The sequence below is a fragment of the Macaca fascicularis genome, chromosome 6 (genome assembly GCF_037993035.2).
Source record: "Macaca fascicularis isolate 582-1 chromosome 6, T2T-MFA8v1.1".
NCBI lineage: Eukaryota > Metazoa > Chordata > Mammalia > Primates > Cercopithecidae > Macaca > Macaca fascicularis.
The window spans coordinates 185,848,315-185,873,784 of record NC_088380.1 but is presented as its reverse complement, the minus strand read 5'-3'; the positions used below and the strand labels follow the sequence as shown (position 1 = coordinate 185,873,784).

Sequence of the window (25,470 nt, the reverse complement as noted above, 5' to 3'; positions counted from 1 at the left end):
AAATGTTTACTCTCGGGTTTTCTATTGCTGCTGTAACAGTTGCCACAAACTTAGTTCATGAAAACAATGCAAATTTATTCTCTCACAGTCTGAAACCAGTTTCACGAGGTAGAAATCAGGGTGTCAGCAGGACTGCCCCCGTCCAGAGGCTCTTGGGGAGACCCATTTCCTTGCCTTTCCCAGGTGTCAGAGCGGCCTTCCTTGGCCCTTTCTGCATCTTCAAAGCCTACATGTAGCATCTTTGCATCACTCCCTGCTGCCATCTTCATGGCACCTTCTCTTATTCATAAGGGTGCTACAATTACATGGGGCCCAAGTGACAATTCAGGTCTTACAACCTTAATGTGATCACATCTATAACGTCCCCTTTGCTATATAAGGTAGCCTTCACAGGTTCTGGGAATTAGAACTTGGACAGAAGCAAGGGTATCATTCAGCCTACACATGGCCCTTTAGGAAAAGGTTTTCTTGGCTGGGCATGGTGGCTTATGCCTGTAATCCCAGCACTTTGGGAGGCTAAGGTGGAAGGACTGCTTGAGCCCAGGAGGTGGAAGCTGCAGTGAGCCATGATTGGGCCACTGCACCATTGCACTCCAGCCTGGGTGACAGTGAAACCCTGTCAAAAAAAAGAAAAAAAATGTCAAAAAGAAAAGTTTTCTGAGCCATGTTCTGAGTAGATGTTCACTGCATATCTGGGATAACTTCTCTGAGATTTATTCTATGGCCTTGTTGTATAGCACTTTGATTTCTCTAATTTTGAAGAAAACTTGTGTTCTGGTTAAAGATTTTCCTATTTAAAAAACAAAACAGGCCAGGTGCGGTGGCTCACGCCTGTAATCCCAGCACTTTGGGAGGCCGAGGCGGGCGGATCACGAGATCAGGAGATGGAGACCATCCTGGCTAACAGGGTGAAATCCCGTCTCTACTAAAAATACAAAAAATTAGCTGGGTGAGGTGGCGGGCTCCTGTAGTCCCAGCTACTCGGGAGGCTGAGGCAGGAGAATGGCTTGAACCCGGGAGGCGGAGCTTGCAGTGAGCCAAGATTGCACCACTGCACTGCAGCCTGGGAGAGAGCAAGACTCCGTCTTAAAAATAAATAAATTAATTAATTAAATTAAATTAAATTAAAAATAAAAAATAAAGAAATAAAAAGTAAAGCAATATCCCCTAACTAATGGGTTCCTTAAAAATGAAGTTTCTCAAATATATTTCATGCTTGAAATCCCTCATTGCCCTGTGGAAAGGCAGCTTAAATAAAACACAACCTTTATAAACCAGTCTCTGGTGCATTTAAACATTTCTGTTTCAAAACAGAGGCGGTTCCTCCATTATCAAAACTGTGAGCCCAAAAGGTGGTGTTCATATTGAACTTCAAGTCAATGCCAGTTACAATCAATAAAAACCCTAGGGACTGGTATCATGAAAGCGGATGAATTCTAAACCCCGATATGATGAGTCAATTCCTTTGGAAAGCTGTTTGGGCCTTTCACTTAGGATAAGATTCAGATTTGATCAAATTACTTTATAATTTTCCTTTTGAAAATACTCCTTCATTTATATAATGCCATAAGCAGGCAAAACTGTACCACAGGTTATTTAGGAATAGATGCTTATTTTATTATGCGTTCCAAATTAACCTACACTTGATGCATTTCATTGTTGTTGTTGTTAGTTTTGAGACAGAGTCTCGCTCTGTCACATGGGCTGAAGTGCAGTGGTGCGATCTTGGCTCACTGCAACCTCCGCCTCCTAGGTTCAAGTGACTCTGGCCTCAGCCTCCCAAGTAGCTGGGATTACAGGCATGCACCACCACGTCCGGCTAGTTCTGTAGTTTTAGTAGAGATGGGGTTTCGCCATATTGGTCAGGCTGGTCTCGAACTCCTGACCTCAAGTGATCCACCACATCGGCTTCCCAAAGTGCTGGGATTACAGGCGTGTGCCACGGTGCCTGGCCTGCTTGCTACATTTCTATGTACCACACTCATGTAAGCTGTGAACCACAGCCGGCCCACTGTGAACCACCAGCGTTTTGCAGTAGCTGTTTCCAATTGAACTTTGCATTTCAATAGCTACAGTACTTTGCATTTGGCAGTCAGCTGGGAGGAACATGCCCTGCTTCTTCGGGCTGTTCTATATGGCGGCAGGGTGCACCAGGAGAAACGCTTGGCTCAAGCAGGACTGGAACAGGCTGAGTTCGCACCCAATGCCTGCGCTTACCTACACTCACCTCAGAACCCCTGTGATGAGTTACTGCTGTCTCAAGGCTAAGGCCTGGCAGCCTTGGGAGGGAACACATCTGCAACATCTTTACATGGCGTAATAGGTGGAACTGTGCCCCCAACAATGCTGAAAAACATTCATGTTAAAGTCCTAACCGCCCCAGGACCTCAGAATATGGTTGTATATAGAGACAAGGTCTTTACAGAGGTACTCAAGTTTAACAGAAGTCACTGGGGTGAACCCTAATCCAATATGACTGGTGTCCTTTAAAGAAGAGGAACTTTGGGGCCAGGCGCGGTGGCTCACAGCTGTAAGCCCAACACTTTGGGAGGCCGAGGCAGGCGGATCACTTGAGGTCTGAAATTCGAGACCAGCCTGGCCAACATGGTGAAACTCTGTCTCTATAAAACCCTGTCTAATACAAAAATTAGCCGGGTGTGGTGGCGCACGCCTGTAGTCCCAGCTACTTGGGAGGCTGATGAAGAGAATGGCTTGAATCCGGGAAGCAGAGGTTGCAGTGAGCCAAGATTGTGCCATTGCACTCCAGCCTAGGCAACAGAGCAAGACTCCATCTCAAAAAAAAAAAAAAAGAGGAACTTTGGGTGGGGTTCAGTGGCTCGTACCTGTAATCCCACTTTGGGATGCCTAGGCAGGAGGATCTCTTGAGGCCAGGGGTTCAAGACCAGCCTGGGCAAGTAGACCTTGTCTCTAGAAAAAAAATTTAAAAAGAGGAAATTTTGGACACAGACAGGTACAGAGAGAAGACGATGTGGAGACAGGAAGAAGACAGACAGGAAGAATCTATACACCAAGGAGAAGGGCCCGGGACACATCCCTCCCTCCCAACCCTCAGAGGGAACCAATGCTGCTGACACCTGATGCTGGACGTCTAGGTTCTGAATCGCAAGACAAAAGATGTCTGTTGTTTAAGCCACCCAGCCTGTGGTACTTTGTTATGGAAATCGTAGCACACTAAAACACAGGGTAAGAAACACCTGTTTCCAGAGGAATTCCAGAACTGGAATTCTCCTAGAACAAAAAACCACATGGCTCAATAGACACAAATTGCAATCTCTGTAACTGTCTCCCTTCCTTTTCTGTCCAGATGACATCTGGACAGAAAATGGATAGAAAGTCTCTATCCACGATATCATCTTTACAGCCTAGTGAGCAACAGCTGGGCTCCGGGAGCCAGGAGCAGCTCCACTAGCCCCACCCACCATGCTGTTGGATGTTTGCATCCTGGGCAGTCTGGTTCCTTACCTCATTGTGCTTCTCCACCCTTCAGTTTCCTCATCTGCAATATGAGGGTAATACTAACACCTACTTCAGCGTGGCATTGTGAGAATTAAGGAGAGGTATATATAGGAGAGCTCTCATCACCTACTGTAATAATTTTATTACTACTCTGTTCCTAACCAGCCTCTTAAGAGAAATATACAAAAGCTTAGACACTAGGATTAGAAACACTGAATTGAGATTGGGTGCGATGGCTCACGCCTGTAATCCCAGCACTTTGGGAGGCCGAGGCAGATGGATCACGAGGTCAGGAGATCAAGACCATCCTGGCTAACATGGTGAAACCTTGTCTCTACTAAAAAAATACAAAAAAAAAAAAAAAAAAAAATGAGCTGGGCGTGGTGGTGGGCACCTGTAGTCTCAGCTACTTGGGAGAATGGCATGAACCTGGGAGGCGGAGCTTGTAGTGAACCAAGATCGCACCACTGCACTCCAGCCTGGGAGACAGAGCCAGACTCTGTCTCAAAAAAACAAAACAAAACAAAAATTGAATTGAAATTGTAAAACACTAGAATTTGCCATATCAAGTTTTCCACTTAAAAGATGTGGACACTGATGGCCGGGCGCAGTGGCTCACACCTGTAATCCCAGCACTTTGGGAGGGTAAGGTGGGCGGATCACTAGGTCAGGAGTTTGAGACCAGCCTGGCCAATATGGTGAAACCTGTCTCTACTAAAAATACAAAAATTAGCTGGGCGTGGTGGCATGTGCCTGTAATCCCAGCTACTCAGGAGGCTGAGGCAGGAGAATCTCTTGAACCTGGGAGGCAGAGGTTGCGTCCCTGCACTCCAGCCTGGGTGATAGAGCGAGACTCTGTCTCATAAAAAAAAAAAAAAATGTGGACACTGAGGCTAAATAAAAGTACAAAGACTTGCTCAAGGTCACCTTGATAAAAAGTGACGGGGCCAAGATTTAGACCTGGGCTCTGTAGCCCTGAGTGTGCACTGAACCACCAATCCGCAGTTCTACTGGGTGCCCTTTGCTCTTTCCCCCGGATGCCTCAGGCCCAGTTAGAGGGCTATGGAGGGAGTTGTGTCCCCCACATTCTTCCGTGGAAGCCCTGCTGTCAATGTAAGTGCTGTGAAAGCAGGGCTGTAACAGGTGATTAGGTTAGATGAGTCACTAGGGTGGAGCCCTAATCTGATAGGACTGGTGGCCTCAGGAGCAGAGGACAAGAGGACTCTCTCTCCTCCTGCATGCATCAAGAAAAAGCCACATGAGGATGCAAGGAGAAGAGGATGGTCTGCAAGCCAGTGAGAGGCCCGCCCCAGAACCCACCACACTGGCACCCTGATCGCAGACGCCCAGCCTCCGGAGCTGTGGGAAGATAAATCTCTGTTCTGTAACCCTCTGTCTGTGGGGCTTTGTTACAGCAGCCCAGCTGAGGGAAACAGCCACAGGGGCTGCAAAGCTGTGGGATGTGAGCACAGGGCAGTGCGTTTGTGGCATCCAGACCCACACTGTGCAGTGGTGAAGTTCAGTGAACAGAAGCTTGTGACAGGCTCCTTTGACAACACTGTGCTTGCTGGGAACGGAGTTCTGGAACCAGGACCCAGCACTTCCACAGGCACACGCAGGCAGTGTTTAGTGTGGACTACAGTGATATCTTGGTGAGTGGCTCTGCAGCCTTCACTGTGAGAGGATGGACTCTATCCACCGGGGCATGCCTGAGCACACCCACTGGGCACACGGCATGGGTCACCAAGGTAGTTCTGCAGAACTGCAAAGTCAAGTCTCTCTTGCACGACCCTGAAGACCACATCCTCTTAAGTGCAGGCAAATATGAGATTAAGATTTGGCCAAATGGGAGAGAAATCAGCTGCAAGCCTTAAAGCCATTGTCTTGTCTCCGAGGACAGAAGTATCCGCCTGCAGACAAGACTTCATGGTGATGGCAAATACACTGTCTGTAGTTCAGCACTCGGCCTCTGCCAGCGGGACTCTGCCAACAGTGACGATATTCTCAGGGTCATCACAACTCCTGAGATAGCAAACGTGGCCCTGCTTGACTTTGGAAATATTGTTGTCCTACTGTTTGACGGCTGCCACCTGTACATCACGGACTTGCAGACACAGAGCCTGATCAGTCGCTGGCCTCTTCCAGGGTACAAGAAATCAAAGACAGGCTCAAGCTTCCTGGCAGGTGATGCGTCCTGGCTGAACGGATCGGATGGGCACAATGACGTGGGCTTGGTCTTTGCCACCAGTATTCCTGACCACAGTATTCACCCGGTGTGGAAGGAACACAGCTGACACCATGAGCCACCACCACGGACTGACTTTGGGTGCCAGGGCCGTGGGTTTTGGGTACAACCTCTAAGGCAGCTGACTGCTTGGACCAAAGTTCTCACCTAATGGTATCACTCAGTGCACATCATTTATCTGTGTTTGCCAGGAGGCCAGGGCTTGGGGTGGGGGACAGCGTGTTTTATTGACACACATGTAGCATGTTAATGGGTACAGCATGGACTTCATTTGTACTTAGTTATGTTGGTGATTGTAAAAGGATCCATTTCGGGTCATCTTTCTTGGTGGAATACTGGTTTTATACAAAGAAAGTTAAATGATTTGTTAATCTGCCAGTTGATTGCCTGTGAAATCACATTGTCTGTTATTAAAGCTTTTCATCATAAAAAAAAAAAAAAACTCTGTTCTTTGACCCTCTGTCTGTGGGACTTTGCCATGGCAGCCCAGCGGAGGAAAACAGTCCCAGGGTCAGGGAACAACAGGACTTCTTCTCCGGGCAACCTTTTAAATGAAGTCCTGCACATTTTGTAAAAATTCTGTGCTACTTCATCGAGCCTGAGCAGCTGTATCAGGATGCTGTAAAAGGGCCCTATGGCCTGTGGGTGGGTGACCCCAGCAGGCATTCTCCCTGACCAGGGAGGCTGGAAAGGTGACTGCTTGTCCTGGTACAGCTCTGAGGAGGTCTGGCAATGTCTCTTCATCCAGACCCTGTTCCCTTTCTTCATCCTTGAAGTTCTAGCCAGGCTGCTCTTTCTTTGGGGGGAGATGGTGGGGGGCGGGGCAGGGATAGGGTCTCACTCTGTTGCCCAGGCTGGAGTGCAGTGGCACAATCCTAACTCACTGCATCCTTGACCTCCTGGGCTCAGGGGATCCTCCCACCTCAGCCTCCCGAGTAGCTAGAACCACAGGCGTGCACCACCATGCCTGGTTAATTTTTGTATTTTTTTGTAGAGGCGGGATCTTCTTTTCTTTTTGAGACAGAGTCTCGCTCTATCGCCCAGGCTGGAGTGCAGTGGCCGGATCTCAGCTCATTGCAAGCTCCGCCTCCTGGGTTTACGCCATTCTCCTGCCTCAGCCTCCCGAGTAGCTGGGACTACAGGCGCCCACCACCTCGCCCGGCTAGTTTTTTGTATTTTTTAGTAGAGACGGGGTTTCACCGTGTTAGCCAGGATGGTCTCGATCTCCTGACCTCGTGATCCGCTGAGACGGGATCTTGCTATCTTGCTCAGGCTGGTCTCAAACTCCTGGGCTCAAGCGATCCTCCCGCCTCAACCTCCCACAGTGCTGGGAGTACAGGCAGGAGCCACTGCGCCTGGCCTGCTTCCTTCTTGGCTGATGGGTCCACCAGCAGCACCAGTCCATGCGGAGGCAGCAGCACCGCTGGTGTTCGTGGCTGGAAAAGCTGGTCCCAGTGCAGTGGATCACGTGGCAGCTGAGCGCTGGAGAGCGCAGTGAGGAGGCCAGGGGCCAACGGAGAAGCCTGCAGGGAGGTGACCCCGGGTCTTGGTGACGGCCGGGGCCCACACGCATGCCCTGCTGCCTGGAGGAGCTCATGGCTCCCCTTGGGGGTGTGAGGGCGCATGAGAGCACAGGCTGGCAGGGCTGAGTGCATTGGGAGGCTTACTTCGCACACACACCCCACGTTGCTCCACACAGGACATTCCGGAAGGGATCAGGTGGCCTTCCCAGGTACAGACCCCAAACTTTTCAACATCCCTGTGCCAGAGTCCATGCTAGGTGCACAGGTTCACCCACAAAACACGCTCCCAACAAAAGACAGGGTGGAATATGTCTAACATCCCAATCCTGGCATCGGAAGCTTTGAGTCCAACCATTAAACAAACCCCAGGAACGTAGAGCTTTAAATTAATTTTGCAGTTAGAATGGTCTGGTTGTTAGATGTGGGGGCTAGTCTGGAGGCTCTACTGAATGGCCTGGCTCTGGGATTAGAAGTGTGGACACAAGATGAAGGCAGCAGCTGGGATTTTAGTTTCCTGTGTGCTTGTCAACGGCAGCACCTGCCGCTGAATCACAGACATGGTGTGAAGGCTGCACGGGTTTTCTAGGCCACAGGCGTCTGAGCGGTATGGCCATGGGGCTGCCCCGCCTCTTTGCCTCTCTTCTCATCTGTGCGAGGTGCACTTTGGCCTTCTGACCCTGCACGGGGCTGAATAAGTTATGGTGAATGTTCCCTCCTTCCTCCATCTTTGTTTCTGGGCCCCTCTGCTGCCTACTCTCCTTCTTCTCCTCTAACTCCTCGGCCACCCCCTCCCAGTCTCCTTACATCTGCTCAGACTCTCATGTTGGGGTTCCTGGGGCTCCATCCTCACTGTCTATCCACACTCTCAGCCCCAGTGAGCTCCTGCGTCCTACCTCTTTAAACACCACCACGGTGATCCCACCTCAGCTTTCTCTCCCACCCTGGCCTCTTCCCTCAACTCCAGGCTCATGAATCATGAAGCCTTTGCTTTCCTGCGTCCAAACCCGAACTCTTGGCTTCTGCCCTCCTTGACCTGCTCAGCTCTGTCTCTGGTTCTCATATTCTCAGGGAATGCCCCAGCAGCAATGCCATTCTCCACGCCTCCAAGAGCCCAATCTCCATCAGCCTAAAATCCTGCCACCCCCCTCCCCTTCTCCTCCAGCCCCCTGCTCACAGGTGTGTGCGCCTCCCTCCTACAGGTGAGGACCCCCTGCCAGTCCCCCAGCTGCTGCCCCCGCTTCCTGATGGTCTGTCCTCCAGGCAGGGGCAGTGGCTGCCTTGGTCACGCCAAGCAGGAGGCTGCTGAGTGCTGGGAGCCGTCAGGCTCATCCTGAACAGGGAAGGGCCCATCCACCTCCCAAACCCAGTTTACGCCGTCCTTTGCAATGTCAGGCTCAGGGCCTGGCACCAGCTAAGCTCCCCACCCTTCCCACTGTTAAATGGATAGGAGCAGCGCTAGACCCAGCCTGTTGACTCTGGGCTTCCACCAGGAGACGTGGTTCTGGCCGTAGAAACTATCGGGGCTTGGGAGAGGTGGGGGAAGAGAAAAAGGTGGCACGTTTCTTGCTTGCTCCCTCTGCCAGCCTTGTCCAAATCCCCCCAGCCACCCTAATCCAGCCTGTTCTAATGGAACCCAAGCCGGCTCAGGCCCTCGTACGAGGAGCCTGCTAATCCCTGTGGCTAGGAGCTCACCACCTGTCTCCAGGATGCCTTTTGCTCTCTTGGCATCAGAGAGCCAAATCCCGGGCCTCAGCTGGGGGTGGTGATAAAAGCGTCTTTTGGCCAAGCCCCCTCACCTTGGCCTCCACGATGAGGTGGGGAGTTAGGCACAGTGTGCACCACAGCTCCAGTAGCTGCCCCAGACCCAGAGCCCAAGCAGACTTTATATGCAGCCAGAACAACCCCGCGGGGTTCCATCCGCGCATGCAATAGGGGGAGTGGGAGCTGCAAGGAGAGCGGGACTCTCCCTTCCTTCTATCCAAGGCCGTGTGGCCTGGTGGTTTCATGCCATTCTGGGTGTGAATCCTGATGCCAGCTGCATGCCCTTGGGCAAGTCAACTCACTCCTTGAGGGCTGTTTCTCAACTGGAGGGTGTTGTAAGTTCGCTAATACTAAAGGCTTCTCCCTCCTGGTCCCTTCTTGCCCCTTGCTCTTCCTCCTCTTGCTCAGGCCCTCCCAGCTCAGGTAGCCCCTGCCCCCTGCAGGGTTTTGCAAGGAGAAAGCTGGGGAATACCTTAGGCAACTGCAGTCAAGAGCACTGGTGGCCAGGACAGAGAGAGAGAGACAGAAAAGGGGTCAGGGACAGAGAGAGATAACGGCAGGCAGAGACAGGACGGCACGGAGACAGACAAGATTTCCAAGAAGAGGACAGAGGCAGAAAGCCAGGGAGAGACTGAGGAACAGAGACCTAGAAGCAGAAGAGAGAGAGATGGACAGAGACTATGCATCAGACGCAGCCCCAGAGAGACAGCCAGAGTCCGAGTCAGACGCAAACCAAAGACAGGAAAACAGGAAACAGACCCAGAGATTAGGAGAGGGAGGGGAAGGAGATGCGGGGAGAGCCAGCACCGCCACCCCCCACACTCAGGAGGGGTCTCCACCCTCGGAGCGGCCCCTCATCCCTCCCTAGAATCCTTAAATCCTCTCTCGCTCGGGGCCTCGGCGGCATCTGTCACAGACTTGTCCTGAACCCACAGCGGCTGGCGCAGGTGACTGGCTGGGGAGGGAGCCTGGGTGTGCGCGGGGAATGGACCCCGAGGAAGAAGGACCAGGCTGTCGGGAAGTGGCAGGGTTGGAGGGGTGGAGGCAGTGGTCGGGCGGGACCCCGGGCGATACGGTTCAGCGCCTTTAAGAGAGAGCCGGAGGCCTGGGCAGGCCGGCTGAGCTACCTCCCCAGAGCCAAAGTGGAAGGCGCGCCCCGAGCGCCTTCTCCCCAGGACCCCGTGTCCCTCCCCGCGCCCCGGGCCCGCGCTCTCCCTCCCCAGCCCTCAGAGCGTTCCCGCCCCTCTGTCTCCCCGCAGCCCGCTAGACCAGGCGATGGCGCGGCCGGGGAGAGCCCGGGAGCCGCTGCTCGTGGCGCTGCTGCCGCTGGCGTGGTTGGCGCAGGCGGGCCTGGCGCGCGCCGCGGGCTCTGTGCGGCTGGCGGGCGGCCTGACGCTGGGCGGCCTGTTCCCGGTGCACGCGCGGGGCGCGGCGGGCCGGGCGTGCGGGCCGCTGAAGAAGGAGCAGGGCGTGCACCGGCTGGAGGCCATGCTGTACGCGCTGGACCGCGTGAACGCCGACCCCGAGCTGCTGCCCGGCGTGCGCCTGGGCGCGCGGCTGCTGGACACCTGCTCGCGGGACACCTACGCGCTGGAGCAGGCGCTGAGCTTCGTGCAGGCGCTGATCCGCGGCCGCGGCGACGGCGACGAGGTGGGCTTGCGCTGCCCGGGAGGCGTCCCTCCGCTGCGCACCGCGCCCCCCGAGCGCGTCGTGGCCGTCGTGGGCGCCTCGGCCAGCTCCGTCTCCATCATGGTGGCCAACGTGCTGCGCCTGTTTGCGGTGAGGGCCGCGGGGCCGGGCTGGGTGTGCAGCGTCTCTCCCGTCCTCGCCCTGGGGTGGCCCAAGTCTCATTCCTTTCCTTCTTCTGGAAGAGTCTCCGTTTTAATCACTTGAGTTCACACAGCGTCAAAGAAGTCCTGGGGGCCCGACGCAGGCCTGAGTAGGATCCACCCGACCACTCCAGCCGCCCTTGTCTACCCGGCCCCGCAAGGGCGCCCCTTCCCGGGCAGGTGCCACCTACGCCTCTGGCCGGTTGGCTGCGGAGGGCGGCCTGACTTCAGTCCCCATTTGCCAGCCTGCCCTTGTTCTGGGCACACCCCCTCCACCCACACAAGGTGCTCCTGCCCCCTCGCCCTGCGGAGCTTTATTTGGAGCCTGGGCCCTTCTTCCAGAGCAACTGGGACGTGTCCCGGGGCTGCTGTTGGGGGTGGATAGGCCCGAAAGGTCTGGACCTTCTCTTTTTTCATCATTTAAGTTTATTTTCAAAACGTCTGCCTTGAACCCTCCCTCAAGGGGCGTCTGAGAGCAGGGTGGGGCGTTCCCTTGTGACCGCTGGTCTCCTGCACCCCGCCCTGTGTAGGTGCCCGGGCTGGCCCTGCACTGTCCTCAAAGGTAGGGAACTGTCCTGTGAGGGCAGCGTGTTCCTTGCAGTCCTAGGGGCCAGCAGAGTCGGGATTAGGGGGCTTTGGCATACAGGTTTGGGGGTTTTGTGGGACAGTTTTTCTGGGGTTCTGTGGCGGGAGGGGCCTGTATGCCTCCGGCTCTCTGTGAAGGAGGAAGGCCTAGCTTCCATCTGCCCAGGGGAGGAACTTCTCTTTCCCCAGAGCTTCTCTCTCCCCGGAGCAGCGTCTGTGTTTGCTCCAGGCGTGCGGGGCCGCCCCGCTCCGCATCGTCTGCGCACATGGAAGCGCCCATCCCCGTTTCCTCGGATTGGCAGTGTGGATATGTCACCTCCACGCTGGCACCAGACCGGCTGTGTGGCCGCCCCGGGGTTTTTCACCCGCCTGTGTGTGGCCCCGGCCCTGCCTAGAGTTCTAGTTTCTGTCTCTGTCCTCTAGGTCGAATGCAGAGATCCCAGACCCCAAGGTCTTCAGGGGCCCAGCTGGGTATTCAGGCGGGCAGGACTCTGTGAACCCAGGGCCCGCTGCTGCTGGCTCAGCCCAGACTGAGGTTGTGCTGCCCGGCTAGAAATGCAAACATTAATAAAAACTGTGCAACACACAGCCACAGGCAAGATGCTGCAATTCCGGGTCTAAAGGAAATACATTCATTTCCCAGCCACATCACCGAGCTGGCAGGCATTTTAAATTAACTTCCCTCAGGAGGTCCAGGGGGCATGGGAAGGTTGTTCGCAAACTCAAGTGTCCGGGAGGGCTTGAGGACCACAGCATTATTCACAGAGCTGTGGCCACTGGGCCTTTCTTGTCTCCTGTACTCCTCAGTTCTCTCTCTCTCTCTCTCTCCTTCTTGTTTCTCTCCACCTGCACCTTCCCTCTTTCTCTCTCCCTGCCACTCCCGGCTTCCTTTTCATGCTGTCTGTATACTTTCTATCCTGCTTCAAACAACCCTGGAGCAGTCCCCCTCCCTCCTTCCAGAAATTCTCCTCTCTGGCCTTCACACCAGCTCCTGCTGTAGCCTCTCTTTACCCTGGAGCCCTGGAGCCCCCTCTTGGCGGCCTTCTCAGCCCTGTGCCTCCGCCTCCACACTCCCCGGTCAGTTCAGCCTCTGATCTCTGCTGTTAATCACTGTAAGGCATGCAGAGAAACCCAGTTTCCAACAAACGCCATTCTAGGCCAGACACTGCTTTAAATCAAACACCCCCTGGTGCTTCCCTGTCTTCCCTAATCCCTGCTAGGGCTGTCCACCCCTGCAGACCATCCCTTGGTGTGAATCAAGAAACGGTGCTTTCCCCTGGGGCCGACTGGGACAGGCAGATGCAGCTGGATGGGCTGCAGGCCCTCTGCTGGGGGGCTCTTGTTCAGGACACAGCTTGTGCCAGTATACGTGGCGGTCCTGCCCTCTCCCCTAGTCCGGCATACCTCCCACATGCACAACATTCACAGAGTTCTCAGGCCCACTCACAAAACGCAGACCTCGCCCACAGCTTCTAGCCTTTCCAGGTGGCTGCTCCAGCTGGCCCCAGGTCCCCACCCCAAGCCTTCTGTGCCCCATCTGTGTCCCAGGTCCCAGCCCCACACCTTCTGTGCCCCGTCCGTTCCTGAGCCCCCCTTGCCCTCCCTCTCTCAAGTTACTGACCTCCGTTCCCAGCCCGGCTGTCCCATTCCTGAGCCCCCCTTGCCCTCCCTCTCTCGAGTTACTGACCTCCGTCCCCAGCCCGGCTGTCCCGTTCCTGAGCCCCCCTTGCCCTCCCTCTCTCGAGTTACTGACCTCCGTCCCCAGCCCGGCTGTCCCGTTCCTGAGCCCCCCCTGCCCTCCCTCTCTCGAGTTACTGACCTCCGTCCCCAGCCCGGCTGTCCCGTTCCTGAGCCCCCCTTGCCCTCCCTCTCTCGAGTTACTGACCTCCGTCCACAGCCCGGCTGTCCTTCCCGCCCTCCAGATACCGCAGATCAGCTACGCCTCCACAGCCCCGGAGCTCAGCGACTCCACGCGCTATGATTTCTTCTCTCGGGTGGTGCCGCCTGACTCCTACCAGGCCCAGGCCATGGTGGACATCGTGAGGGCTCTGGGATGGAACTATGTGTCCACGCTGGCCTCTGAGGGCAACTATGGCGAGAGCGGGGTTGAGGCCTTCGTTCAGATCTCCCGAGAGGCTGGTGAGCTGGGGGCTCCGAGGCACCAAGGAGTCTGCATAGTGTGGGCCTGGGGCCCTCGGGTGGGGCAGAAGCAGAAAGATGGGGGGCCCGGGTCCGTGGTGGGTCGAGGTTGCCTGGCTGGTGCTCCATGTGGGCAGGCCTCTTTCTTTTGGACGACTCAGCCCTGCCTCAGGCTTGGCGGAGGGTGCAGGCCAGATCTCACCCCTGCAGATCCTTCAGTCAGGCTACACAGTCCTATGTAGCAGGGGCCAGGTGGGTGTGTGGGTGGGTGTGACAGAAGCTGACTTTGGCACCCCCAACACCCAGGGGGGGTCTGTATTGCCCAGTCTATCAAGATTCCCAGGGAACCGAAGCCGGGAGAGTTCAACAAGGTGATCAGGAGACTCATGGAGACACCCAATGCCCGGGGCATCATCATCTTTGCCAATGAGGATGACATCAGGTGGGACAGTGGCACAATCACTGGGCTCCTGGGGCTCTCCCTGAGGGTCCCACCCCTCCTCTTGCACATCACCACCTTACACACCCTCCCAGCCTCCCTTTCCCCTGCTCCCCACACCCCCCACCTTCCCTGCTGCCGCCTCTGATTCTGGTGCCCCCAGCGGCAAAGCAGCCTGGTCCGGGGAGATGCCACAAGCCCAGACTGAATAGCGCACAGAACATGTGTCTGTGTTTACAGCTCCCGGGGTGTGGGGAGGGACCTGTGGGCAGACCCCAGTGCAGAAAAGGAGCTGTCAGGGAAGGAGCCCAGGGTCCACACAGAGGCTGCAGGCCCCAGCCCGAGTTCATCTCCAGCCTAGGAGGCTGGGCGTGACGCTGGTGGAGGCATGTGGGGAGGGGGTGGCTTCGAACTGGATTTTTCCCCAAGGAGCCCCTCTGAGCCCCCTGTACAGTGGGTTACAGTGGGCAGAGCAGGTGGGCAGGCCTAGGGTCAGAGGAGAGCCCAGGGAAAGTGCCCCAAATGCCCCAAGCCCCGTTTTTCCTGAGCAACAAGGATCTGGTGAGTGATTGCAGAGCAGGGGAGATGGACAGAGTGGGAAGGAATATGGGCCAAGCTGGAGGAGGCTCCCGGGCCCTCCCTCACCCCAGCCCTGCTCCTCCCAGGCGGGTCCTGGAGGCCGCTCGCCAGGCCAACCTGACCGGCCACTTCCTGTGGGTCGGTTCCGACAGCTGGGGGGCCAAGACCTCGCCCATCTTGAGCCTGGAGGACGTGGCCGTCGGGGCCATCACCATCCTGCCCAAAAGGGCCTCCATCGACGGTGAGTCCAGGGGCGCTGCGGCCCCCACCCCAGCGTCTCCCCAGCACCCCCTCTTGGGGACGATCATTTTCTGTGTCTGTGTAATTGGTGCCATAATCCAGATCCCTTCTCAGCTCCCCGGATCCTATGATTCTGATAATCTGTGGACGCATCCCTCCGAGCAGTGCCTGACTGGGATGGCGAGCGAGGAAAAGGACACTCCACTCACCGGATGGGGAGAAACTGTTGGTTTTTTGTTTGTTTGTTTGTTTGTTTTTGTTTTTTTAATGAGACGGAGTCTCGCTCTGTCACCCGGGCTGGAGTGCAGTGGCCGGATCTCAGCTCACTGCAAGCTCCACCTCCTGAGTTTACGCCATTCTCCTGCCCCAGCCTCCTAGTAGCTGGGACTACAGGCGCCCACCACCTCGCCTGGCTAGTTTTTTGTATTTTTAGTAGAGACGGGGTTTCACCGTGTTAGCCAGGATGGTCTCGATCTCCTGACCTCATGATCTGCCCGTCTCGGCCTCCCAAAGTGCTGGGATTATAGGCGTGAGCCACCGCGCCCGGCCAGTTTTGTTTTCTAATTTAGTGCCTGTGTTTCTAGTGCTGCCAAAGACACTCTAATCTGAGGGTGAGGGTGGGAGGGAGAGAAACCAAGGATATGGGATATACCATCCTGTTGATCAAAGTGATGAGGCCCTTGCACCCCCAGTCCCACCTGTGGATCTGGATGAATCCAGCAGGAACAGATGGTTCCCTTTACAATAGGATTGCTCATTTTCCCCAAGGCCGGACTGAGGACACCTTGATGTCCTACTTCAGGGCTATTTTTTGAAACACAGACCCTGGAAAGGCTGAGCCCTGGCTGCTGGGGCCTCCCAGTCTTAGGGGGGATATACACCGGCACACCTTTTATTTCAGCTACGATGCATTTGGGCGCAGGTGGCAGCCTGGACTGAGAGTGGTTTTAGCGATGAAGGCATCTCCTCACAAGACACAGGGTCTGAGAGGTGGCGACTTTAGGTGTGGGGCACTGAGTGAATGATGCTCTCAAAGCCCTGGGCTCTGTCCATTCTTTTATTCCACCAAAAGAAGGAGCAGGGATAAAAGTCTTTCAAATGGTGAGGCTCTGAGTTTGCATCAGCATGTAAAGGCTGCCCTGGAACCTCCAGTTGGCTCTGAGTCCACCAATCAGAACTTGGTCACCTGGCCACTCCTAGCTGAAAAGTGAGCAAGTGGCAGAGAGACACAGGAGAAACACAGCTGGCTCAGGTCAGCGCCACCCTCCCCCTCCTTCCGTCTCTGTAGGATTCGACCAGTACTTCATGACTCGATCCCTGGAGAACAACCGCAGGAACATCTGGTTTGCCGAGTTCTGGGAAGAGAATTTTAACTGCAAACTGACCGGCTCAGGTACCCAGGCAGATGATTCCACCCGCAAATGCACAGGTGAGAGCTGCCCAGGGTGGGGAGGCTGGGGAGGGGGAAGGTGGGAGGCCAGGTTGGGTGCATGGCGGCCGGGCACACTTTCTCTGGGCATCCCTAGGGCAGGCGAGGAACGCATCGGCCGGGACTCCACCTACGAGCAGGAGGGCAAGGTGCAGTTCGTGATTGATGCAGTGTACGCCATTGCCCATGCCCTCCACAGCATGCACCAGGCGCTCTGCCCTGGGCACACAGGCCTGTGCCCGGCGATGGAACCCACCGATGGGCGGACGCTCCTGCAGTATATTCGAGCTGTCCGCTTCAATGGTGAGTGGGTGCCTGCACCCCTGCAGCAGTGAAGGGCAGCTTGGGGGCTGGATTTGTCTGTGAGGCCTGGGATGACCTCAGGGTAGAAGGGCTGGGAGAGGCTGAGTGGTCTAATGGGGGCACCTGGGGCTGAGTGCCAAAGACGTGAGACAAGTTCCGGTCCCCACGTTTTAACACCTGCTCCCTCCCCAGGCTTCAATGTTCCCTGCGCTGGTTTGCACCGTTGAGATGCTGGGGAGCTTCTCTGATCCCTTCTGCCAGGAACCCTCAGTGGGTCACACCACACTCCCCTCCACTGCGCAGAGCTTGAGGGTGTCGACCCTGGGGGCGCACATGGGGCATTTACGCAGGGACATGCCGCCCACTCAGTCATGCACTAGGCACAAGCGTGGGTCTGACCTGTGCCTTGGCCCCAGGCTTGGTGTGTGGTCAGGGCTCAAAATTGTGTCTTTTGAGAAGACCCCAGTGGACTCAAGCTGTGTCCACGATTTGTGGAGAGATGACTTTCTGTTCAATCACTATCCTTTACACAGTTCTAAACTCCACTCTTCACTAAGCACTCACTCACCACCTTCTCTCCCCCATGCTCTCTGCTAATCAAGTCAACTTAACATGACCCCAGCGCAGCTCTGCAGGCGAGTGGAGCAAGCTCGTAAGAAAAATAGAGCTCATTGTTCAAGTCATTCCAATTTCATACTGTCACTCAGACCTCTCTCCATGTCGGAACTCATCCCCTAGCCTGGCCCGTGAAATCTTTTTCATTTTTAATTGTGATAAAATGCACATAATATAAAATGTACCACCTTAACCATGTTTAAGTGTAGAGTTCAGTGATATTAAATACATTCAGGCTGGGCGCAGTGGCTCACGCCTGTAATCCCAGCACTTTGGGAGGCCAAGGCAGGTGGATCACTCGAGGTCAGGAGTTCGAGACCAGCCTGGCCAACGTGGTGAAACCCCGTCTCTATTAAAAATACAAAAATTAGCTAGGCATGGTGGCGAGTGCCTGTAATCCACGCTACTCGGGGAGGCTGAGACAGGAGAATCGCTTGAACCCAGGAGGCAGAGGTTGCAGTGAGCTGGGATTGTGCCACTGCACTCCAGCCTGGGCAACAGAATGAGACTGTCTCAAAAAAATAAATAAATAAAAATAAATAAATTCACAATGTTATGCAACCATCACCACCATCTATCCCCAGAACTCTTCATCTATGAAACCATAACTCTGTGCACATTAAACACTTCCCCATGCCCTCCTCCCGCCAGCACCTGCAACCACCGTTCCACTGCTCCTCTCTATGAATTGTGTGTCCTCGGTACCTCCTGCGGTGGAATCAGACAGTGTTTGCCCGTGTGTGACTGGCTTGTTTCACTGAGCATCATGTCCTCAAGGTCCATCTATTTTATAGCATGGGTCAGAACTGCCTTCATCTTGAAGGCTGAATCGCATCCCATCGTAGGAATGGCCCCATCATGCTCGTCCATTCTCTGTCAGTGGACCCTCGGGTTGCTCTCATCTTGTGGCTATGCCAATAATGCTGCTGTGAACACGGCTGTACAAGTATTTCTTTGCCGCCCTGCTTTCTAGTCTTTTGGGTACCTACCCAGGAGTGGAATTGCTGGGTCGTGTGTTTAATTTTTTGAGGAGCCTCCACACCGTTCTCTGCAGCGGCTGCAGCCTTTTCCCATCCACCGTGCACAAGGGTTCCGACTTCTCCGCACGCTCAACACACTTGTTATTTTCTGGTTCTTGGATAGAAGCCATCCCAATGGGTGAAGGGGGATTTCCCTGCGGCTTGGATTTGCACGTCCCTCATGAGCAGTGATGCTTGTTAAGCGCCTCCTTTCTCCTGCTGGTCCCTGGGGCCTCCCCGGGAGACAGCTCTGTTGGGCTGGAGGACCAGCAAGGATGACGGGCTCTCTCCCCAGGCAGCGCAGGAACCCCCGTGATGTTCAACGAAAACGGAGATGCGCCCGGGCGGTACGACATCTTCCAGTACCAGGCCACCAACGGCAGTGCCAGCAGTGGGGGGTACCAGGCGGTGGGCCAGTGGGCAGAGACCCTCAGACTGGATGTGAGTGTGCAGACCAAGCCCCGGGTGGGCATGGGCCCAGGATCCCGGAGGCAGAGGCCCCCAGCCTGTGTTTTGTGCGTCCCAGGTGGAGGCCCTGCAGTGGTCTGGCGACCCCCACGAGGTGCCCTCATCTCTGTGCAGCCTCCCCTGTGGGCCGGGGGAGCGGAAGAAGATGGTGAAGGGCGTCCCCTGCTGTTGGCACTGCGAGGCCTGTGACGGGTACCGCTTCCAGGTGGACGAGTTCACGTGCGAGGCCTGTCCTGGGGACATGAGGCCCACGCCCAACCACACCGGCTGCCGCCCCACGCCTGTGGTGCGCCTGAGCTGGTCCTCCCCCTGGGCAGCCCTGCCGCTCCTCCTGGCCGTGCTGGGCATCATGGCCACTACCACAGTGGTGGCCACCTTCATGCGACACAACAACACGCCCATTGTCCGGGCCTCGGGCCGAGAGCTCAGCTACGTCCTCCTCACCGGCATCTTCCTCATCTACGCCATCACCTTCCTCATGGTGGCTGAGCCTGGGGCCGTGGTCTGTGCCACCCGCAGGCTCTTCCTGGGCCTAGGCACGACCCTCAGCTACTCTGCCCTGCTCACCAAGACCAACCGTATCTACCGCATCTTTGAGCAGGGCAAGCGCTCGGTCACACCCCCTCCCTTCATCAGCCCCACCTCGCAGCTGGCCATCACCTTCAGCCTCACCTCCCTGCAGGTGGGTCCGGAGGCTCCCAAGGGCCAGGGCATGGGGGGGACTGTCCACAAATTAACAAAGCAGAAAAGGCCAGGCACAGTGGCTCACGCCTGTAATCCCCGCACCTTGGGAGGCGGAGGTGGGTGGATCACCTGAGTCCAGGAGTTTGAGACCAGCCTGGGCAACATGGCATGATCCTGTCTCTGCAAAAAAATATGAAAATTAGCCAGGCATGGTGGTGCATGCCTGTAGTCCTAACTACTTGGGAGGCTGAGATAGGAGGATCGCTTTAGCCGGAGAGTTGAAGGTTGCTGTGAGCTGAGATTGCACCACTGCAGTCCAGCTTGGGTGTCAGAGTGAGACCCTGTCTCAAAACAAAAAGAGAAATGCTGTTTTTAGAGTCACTCTTTTCTGTTTTAGTTCCTGTGGGGGCTTTTTTTCTTTCTTTCTTTCTTTCTTTCTTTCTTTCTTTCTTTTTTTTTTGAGACAGCATCTCACTCTGTTGCCCAGGCTGGAGTGCAGCGGCTCAATCTCTGCTCACTACAAGCTCCGCCTCCCGGGTTTACACCATTCTCCTGCCTCAGCCTCCCGAGTAGCTGGGACTACAGGTGCCGCCACCGCGCCCGGCTAATTTTTTTGTATTTTTTAGTAGAGACGGGGTTTCACCGTGTTAGCCAGGATGGTCTCGATCTCCTGACCTCGTGACCCACCCACCTCAGCCTCCCAAAGTGCTGGGATTACAGGCGTGAGCCACCGCGACCAGCCATTTTTTTTTTTTTTTCAAGGCCACAGGAAATGGAGCTCCTCCTGTCCTGTGACAGCAGCTAAGTTAGGGCCGCCAGCTCCCCTGCTGGGTCCCTGAAGGAGAACAGGGCAGTAAGGTGGGGAGTGTGGGCCTCCAAAGACCTTTGTGTACAACAGTGAAGTTATTTTCATAAACCAAACATGCTCTTCCACAGTTTGGCTCACATATGGAAATAGGACGAAGAGCTATCTGACTGGTTTTCCTGTTTGCACAAGGGAGTGTCTGCTGTCCTGTTCACTGGGGCAATGTGGATAAGAGGCATAGGGTCCAACATTTTACTGTGGAGTGGAGATCGAATCCCACCCAGTGGCCAGTGTTTCGTGCGGTGTTGTGCATTAAAACATGCAGCTCCTTTGGGGGATTCTCCTAAGACAGTAAAGTTATTACAGCCTTGGAGACAACTCTTGGAGTCTGGGACGCCCTGGATGTTTTCTGTGCGAAGGGCACGGGAGACAGATGGCTTGGGGAGGGTGACCTGGTGTGACACTGCAGGGCCAGCTGGATTTCAGGGCCAGGTGGAGGGCGGCCTCAGTGCGAACACCTGCTCACCCATTTGGACACAGCACTGTGCACTCCCAGTGAGCCCCTTCTCTGTTGGTTCCACACACACCACATGCCTCAGGTCATGCAGTTCTCCGTGACTAGGAGGTACTCCCATCTTCTTCCAGATAACAGGGCCTGAGTGTCCCCCTGGTCAGGCCCAGGGTCTCCGTGTGCTGCACATCCTGAGCAGGTGCCCTCTACGTCCCGGCCTGAGGTGCTCCGTGCTCCCCCACCCCCAGGTGGAGATGCTCAGACTCCACTGGGGACCCCCAGCTTTCCTCCCCAGCCTCAGTCATTGCCTGCCCCACTTTCCAGATACAACTGATTTTTTAAAAAACACAAGCCTGCAACTGCACTGGGTGTTTTTGCCATGACTACTACATCATGACGAGATGTGAAGTGACATCTCATTGTGGTTTTAATTTGCCTGCACTTAGTACGAGTGCACCGGGCATGGGGCTTTCCTCTCCTGGGCTCAGCCTGTTCCTGTCCTTTGCTCATTTGCTGTTATTTTGCAGGAGTTCGTTCCAAGTGAGGCGTGCTGGCTCGCGCTCAGCTCCACGGGCTGTGGCATCTGTGGGCCATTTTGCTTGTTACCACTGTGCGTCCCTGGACTTGTGTTTTTGTTTCTCATAAGCAACTTTTTTTTTTTTTCCTACCTGGAGCCTTGTTCTAGTAGGAACTTCCAAACTTGTTTTGGAAGGTCCTTTGTTCAGAGGTCTGCTGCCTTTGGGAGAAGCACAAAAAGCTGCTTCTTCTGGGTGGGCAGATGACTGCAAAGCATCCCTTCCAGCAGGCTCACATGGCCCCGCTCCAGGTGCTCAGCACAGCACTGGCGTGCAGGCTGGATTCCAGATCCCCGCCCCCAATCAGGCGCTCTTGTGCAGTGAACAACCTGCACAAACGTGCAGGGCAGCCCTTCCAGGGTCCTGCCTTTATGCAGGTGGCTTCGTTCCTGTTCCCAGCTTTCCTTGGCTCGAGGTTGTGTTTCCTGTCTTGTGAGGGAATGGTAACTCCACCTCCTCCCTGTGAGGGCCTGCACAGACTCCAGTCCTCCTCAGCATCAGCTCCCATTGCTGCTCCTCCCCACCGAGTGCTCCTTTGTTTCTCTTGCCTGTGACGTGCCCTTATTTTGAAGCTCACTACATGTGAGGAGGCTAGAGGGGCGGTGCAAGTCCGGCCTCAGTTCCAGGGCTTCCGGCCTCAGCCGTCTACCTTGAAGGGGCGCAGTAAATGGCATTGGTAATGGCTAGAATGCAGGAAGAGGACACCAAGCTGCCTCTTATGCACACTGCGCTGATGTTGCCAACATATGCGGCCAGCACAGCCCTTCTCCACGGCTGCCAGGTCACGGGCCTTTGGCTGGGTGGATGGGCCCCTCTGGGGCTGTCCCTTCCTGGGCTGCCATCCCCTCTTCGCCACTGAGTGCTCCTGAGAGGCACCACGAAGAGGGGGACACCCCACTCCATAGGCAGAGCCTCAGGGGCATCCCGACTTGCAGGGGCCTCTATCAGGGCTGCAATGGATTTGTCCCTGGAAGGTGCTGTGTCTGATGCAGTGTTGGCTCCTGCAGGTGGTGGGGGTGATAGCATGGCTGGGGGCCCGGCCCCCACACAGCGTGATTGACTATGAGGAGCAGCGCACGGTGGACCCGGAGCAGGCCAGAGGGGTGCTCAAGTGTGACATGTCGGATCTGTCTCTCATCGGCTGCCTGGGCTACAGCCTCCTGCTCATGGTCACGTGCACAGTGTACGCCATCAAGGCCCGCGGCGTGCCCGAGACCTTCAACGAGGCCAAGCCCATCGGCTTCACCATGTACACCACCTGCATCATCTGGCTGGCATTCGTGCCTATCTTCTTTGGCACTGCCCAGTCAGCTGAAAAGGTAATGAGGTTCCCAGGAGGTCGCACTGCCTGTTTCCTGCCTGTCCTGCCGGCTGATTCATTCACGAGCTTAAATGCTGCTTCGCGCTTTTGTTTATCCCGTATCCGGCTGCTTGTTCATTCACTCATTCCCTTCTTACTTTGTTCATTCATTCACTTATCCAGGCTTCTAAGCCCTCTTCTTAACTTCCACTCTTCTTCTTTTTTTTTTTTTTTTTTTTTTTATCATTTTCATTTCTTTGAGAGATGTTGCCTCACTTTGTCACCGAGTTAGCTTGTATTTTTTTTTTTAATTCAAGTTCTTCATATGCTTTTTTTTTTTTTTTTTTTTTTGAGACAGAGTCTCACTCTGTTACCCAGACTGGAGTGCAGTGGTGTGATCTCAGCTCACTGCAAGCTCCGCCTCCTGGGCCAAGTGATTCTCCTGCCTCAGCCTCCCGAGTAGCTGGGACTACAGGCGCCCGCCACCACACCTGGGCAATTTTTGTATTTTTAATAGAGACAGCGTTTCACCATGTTGGTCAGGTTGGTCTCAAACTCCTGACCTCAGGTGACCCATCTGCCTTGGCCTCCCAAAGTGCTGGGATTACAGGTGTGAGCCACTGCACCCGGCTTTCATATGCTTTATAACTGCCAACCCATTAATGTATCAGCCCATTGCTGCATCATTTATTCACATACACAGCAGAACATTTTATGCACCTGTCATTCATTTATTTGCCCATCTGCTTCTCAATTCACTCTCTGCCCATTTATTCATTTGTATGAATTTGAAACATGCCCATTCACTGACATGCTCTGTCTCCCACTTCCCCAGGTGTCTCTCTCTGTTAATAACCCCTCCTCACCCCTCCCTCCTGCCCACACCAGAGCTGCACGGAGGTTGCCAGCGCCTCAGGCGCCGGGGCCTCTGCTTATACTGTTGTCCTGGTCGAAGTGCTCATTCCCAGTTCCCCGACTGAAACAGACTCAGCTCCAGTCTGTGTAGTGAGGACTGTGTGGGGCGGGGCAGGGAGAGCAGGGCTGAGTCCCATCTCGCCCCCTCTTCCATGGCCTAGATCTACATTCAGACAACCACACTAACCGTGTCCTTGAGCCTGAGTGCGTCGGTGTCCCTCGGCATGCTCTACGTACCCAAAACCTATGTCATCCTGTTCCACCCGGAGCAGAATGTGCAGAAGCGAAAGCGGAGCCTCAAGGCCACCTCCACAGTGGCAGCCCCACCCAAGGGCGAGGATGCAGAGGACCACAAGTAGCAGGGCAGGCGGGAACGGGACTGCTCGCTGCCTCTCCTTCTTCCTCTTGCCTCACGGTGGAAGCTGTACAGAGCCCAGGTCCATGGTGAACAGTCAGAGGCAGGCAGTGTGCGAAGACCACGCGCTGCATCGGTGGGGCTGGCCTTGAGAAGGAACTGGACCCAGCTCTGCCCTGATTCCAGCATGTGAGCTTCATGCTTCCTCACCACAGACCAGACTCGCTAGCCATGGTGGGAAACAGCCACCGAGAAGGTTCTAGCTCTAGAGAGGAACTAAACTTCTTCTCTCATCCAAAGTCCAAAGATGATGATGAAGCCCCGGGCTTTGCCTGGATTGAGGATTTCCTCCCCTCAGTCAAACCCCATAACCTGGGGACTGGGCAGTGTGGAAGAACGTGTAGACCCCAGAATGAAACGTGGGGTTGGAGTGGAGGAGGAGCTGTCTCAGCAAGAGGAGACCTGGGGCTGTGCATCTGGATGGAGGCACGCGGGCCTGGGTAGGATTCCTCTGGCACGGAGGGAGAGACCCTGGGTGAGACCCCTGTGCGCATGGGAAGGGCCTGCAGGGGCGAGGGCGTGAGCTGAGGAATTGGGGTACACCCCCATGAGATTTCCAATGCCATGGACTTTCCTGCTATCCCCCCGGGACTGGGCAAGGTCAGACTTAGAGTATAGCTGTTTTCCTCCCCTGTGTGTACTCCCTTAAATCACCCCCAAACCTTGGCTGGGCACACCTGTAATCCCAGCACTTGGGGAGGCCAAGGCAGGTGGATCACCTGAGGTCAGGAGTTCGAGACCAGCCTGGCCAACAGGGTGAAACCCCGTCTCTACTAAAAATACAAAAATTAGCCAGGCGTGATGGTGGGTGCCTGTAATCCCAGCTGCTCGGGAGGCTGAGGCAGGAGAAACACTTGAACCTGGGAGGTGGAGGTTGCAGTGAGCTGAGACTGTACCACTGTGCTCCAGCCTGGGCAGCAGAGTGAGACTGACTGTCTCAGAAAAAAAACAAAGACCAAACCCACCCCTGCAAACCTTCAGAAATTCAGATACTTGTGTGTAGTATGAGTGATGCGATACATGTGTGTAGTATGAGTGATGCGACACGTGTGTAGTATGATGTGATACATGTGTGTAGTATGAGTGATGTGATACATGTGTGTAGTATGAGTGATGCGATACGTGTGTGTAGTATGAGTCATGCGATACGTGTGTGTAGTATGAGTCATGCGATACGTGTGTGTAGTATGAGTCATGCGATACGTGTGTGTAGTATGAGTCATGCGATACGTGTGTGTAGTATGATGCGATACGTGTGTGTAGTATGAGTCATGCGATACGTGTGTGTAGTATGATGCGATACGTGTGTGTAGTATGAGTGATGCGATACGTGTGTGTAGTATGAGTGATGCGATACGTGTGTGTAGTATGAGTGATGTGATACGTGTGTGTAGTATGAGTGATGTGAGAACGAGGAGCAGGGTTGCATTTGTGCTGTGTTCGGGTCGGGGATGGGTTTAGGAGCTCCGGATTGGGAGCAGTGACAGACAGCCATGTCCGTGGTGAGGGTGAATCCCAGGTGGATGGCTCAGGACAGGGATGGAAACTGTTCATTCCCCGTATGTACTGGGAAGACTCATTTGCAAGCTGAGCACCAGGCCTGGGAGGAAGAGG

General features: G+C 55.1%; 1 protein-coding gene and 1 pseudogene across 4 annotated transcripts; both read left to right on the top strand.

The window, feature by feature from the left end:
• The first annotated feature begins 4,539 nt into the window (after positions 1 to 4,539).
• LOC102134850 (F-box/WD repeat-containing protein 2-like) lies at positions 4,540 to 6,092 on the top strand (annotated as a pseudogene).
• Positions 6,093 to 9,908: 3,816 nt separating this feature from the next.
• On the top strand, positions 9,909 to 24,644 carry GRM6 (glutamate metabotropic receptor 6). Of its 4 annotated transcripts, none has more exons than XM_045394632.3 (11): positions 9,909 to 9,953; positions 10,266 to 10,785; positions 13,343 to 13,559; positions 13,866 to 14,001; positions 14,664 to 14,818; positions 16,106 to 16,246; positions 16,349 to 16,549; positions 18,479 to 18,624; positions 18,710 to 19,333; positions 22,234 to 22,545; positions 23,603 to 24,644. In XM_045394632.3, the coding sequence occupies exons 2-11, from the start codon at positions 10,282 to 10,284 to the stop codon at positions 23,798 to 23,800; spliced, it is 2,634 nt and encodes an 877-aa protein (XP_045250567.2). In that variant the 5' UTR covers positions 9,909 to 9,953; positions 10,266 to 10,281; the 3' UTR covers positions 23,801 to 24,644. The 4 variants fall into 4 exon arrangements, with proteins under 4 accessions (XP_045250567.2, XP_073851025.1, XP_073851026.1 ...); XM_073994924.1 differs by having other exon boundaries at positions 14,730 to 14,818; positions 23,603 to 24,214; XM_073994925.1 differs by lacking the exons at positions 18,479 to 18,624; positions 18,710 to 19,333; positions 22,234 to 22,545; positions 23,603 to 24,644 and adding an exon at positions 16,742 to 17,731 and having other exon boundaries at positions 14,730 to 14,818.
• Positions 24,645 to 25,470: the final 826 nt, after the last annotated feature.

Coding starts and splice junctions, on each gene's coding strand:
- GRM6 (XM_045394632.3), top strand. CDS start 10,282: ATGGCGCGGCCGGGGAGAGCCCGGGAGCCGCTGCTCGTGGCGCTGCTG. Junction 14,819..16,105: donor CAAAAGGGCCTCCATCGACG/GTGAGTCCAGGG, acceptor CCGTCTCTGTAG/GATTCGACCAGTACTTCATG. Junction 16,550..18,478: donor TCGAGCTGTCCGCTTCAATG/GTGAGTGGGTGC, acceptor CTCTCTCCCCAG/GCAGCGCAGGAACCCCCGTG.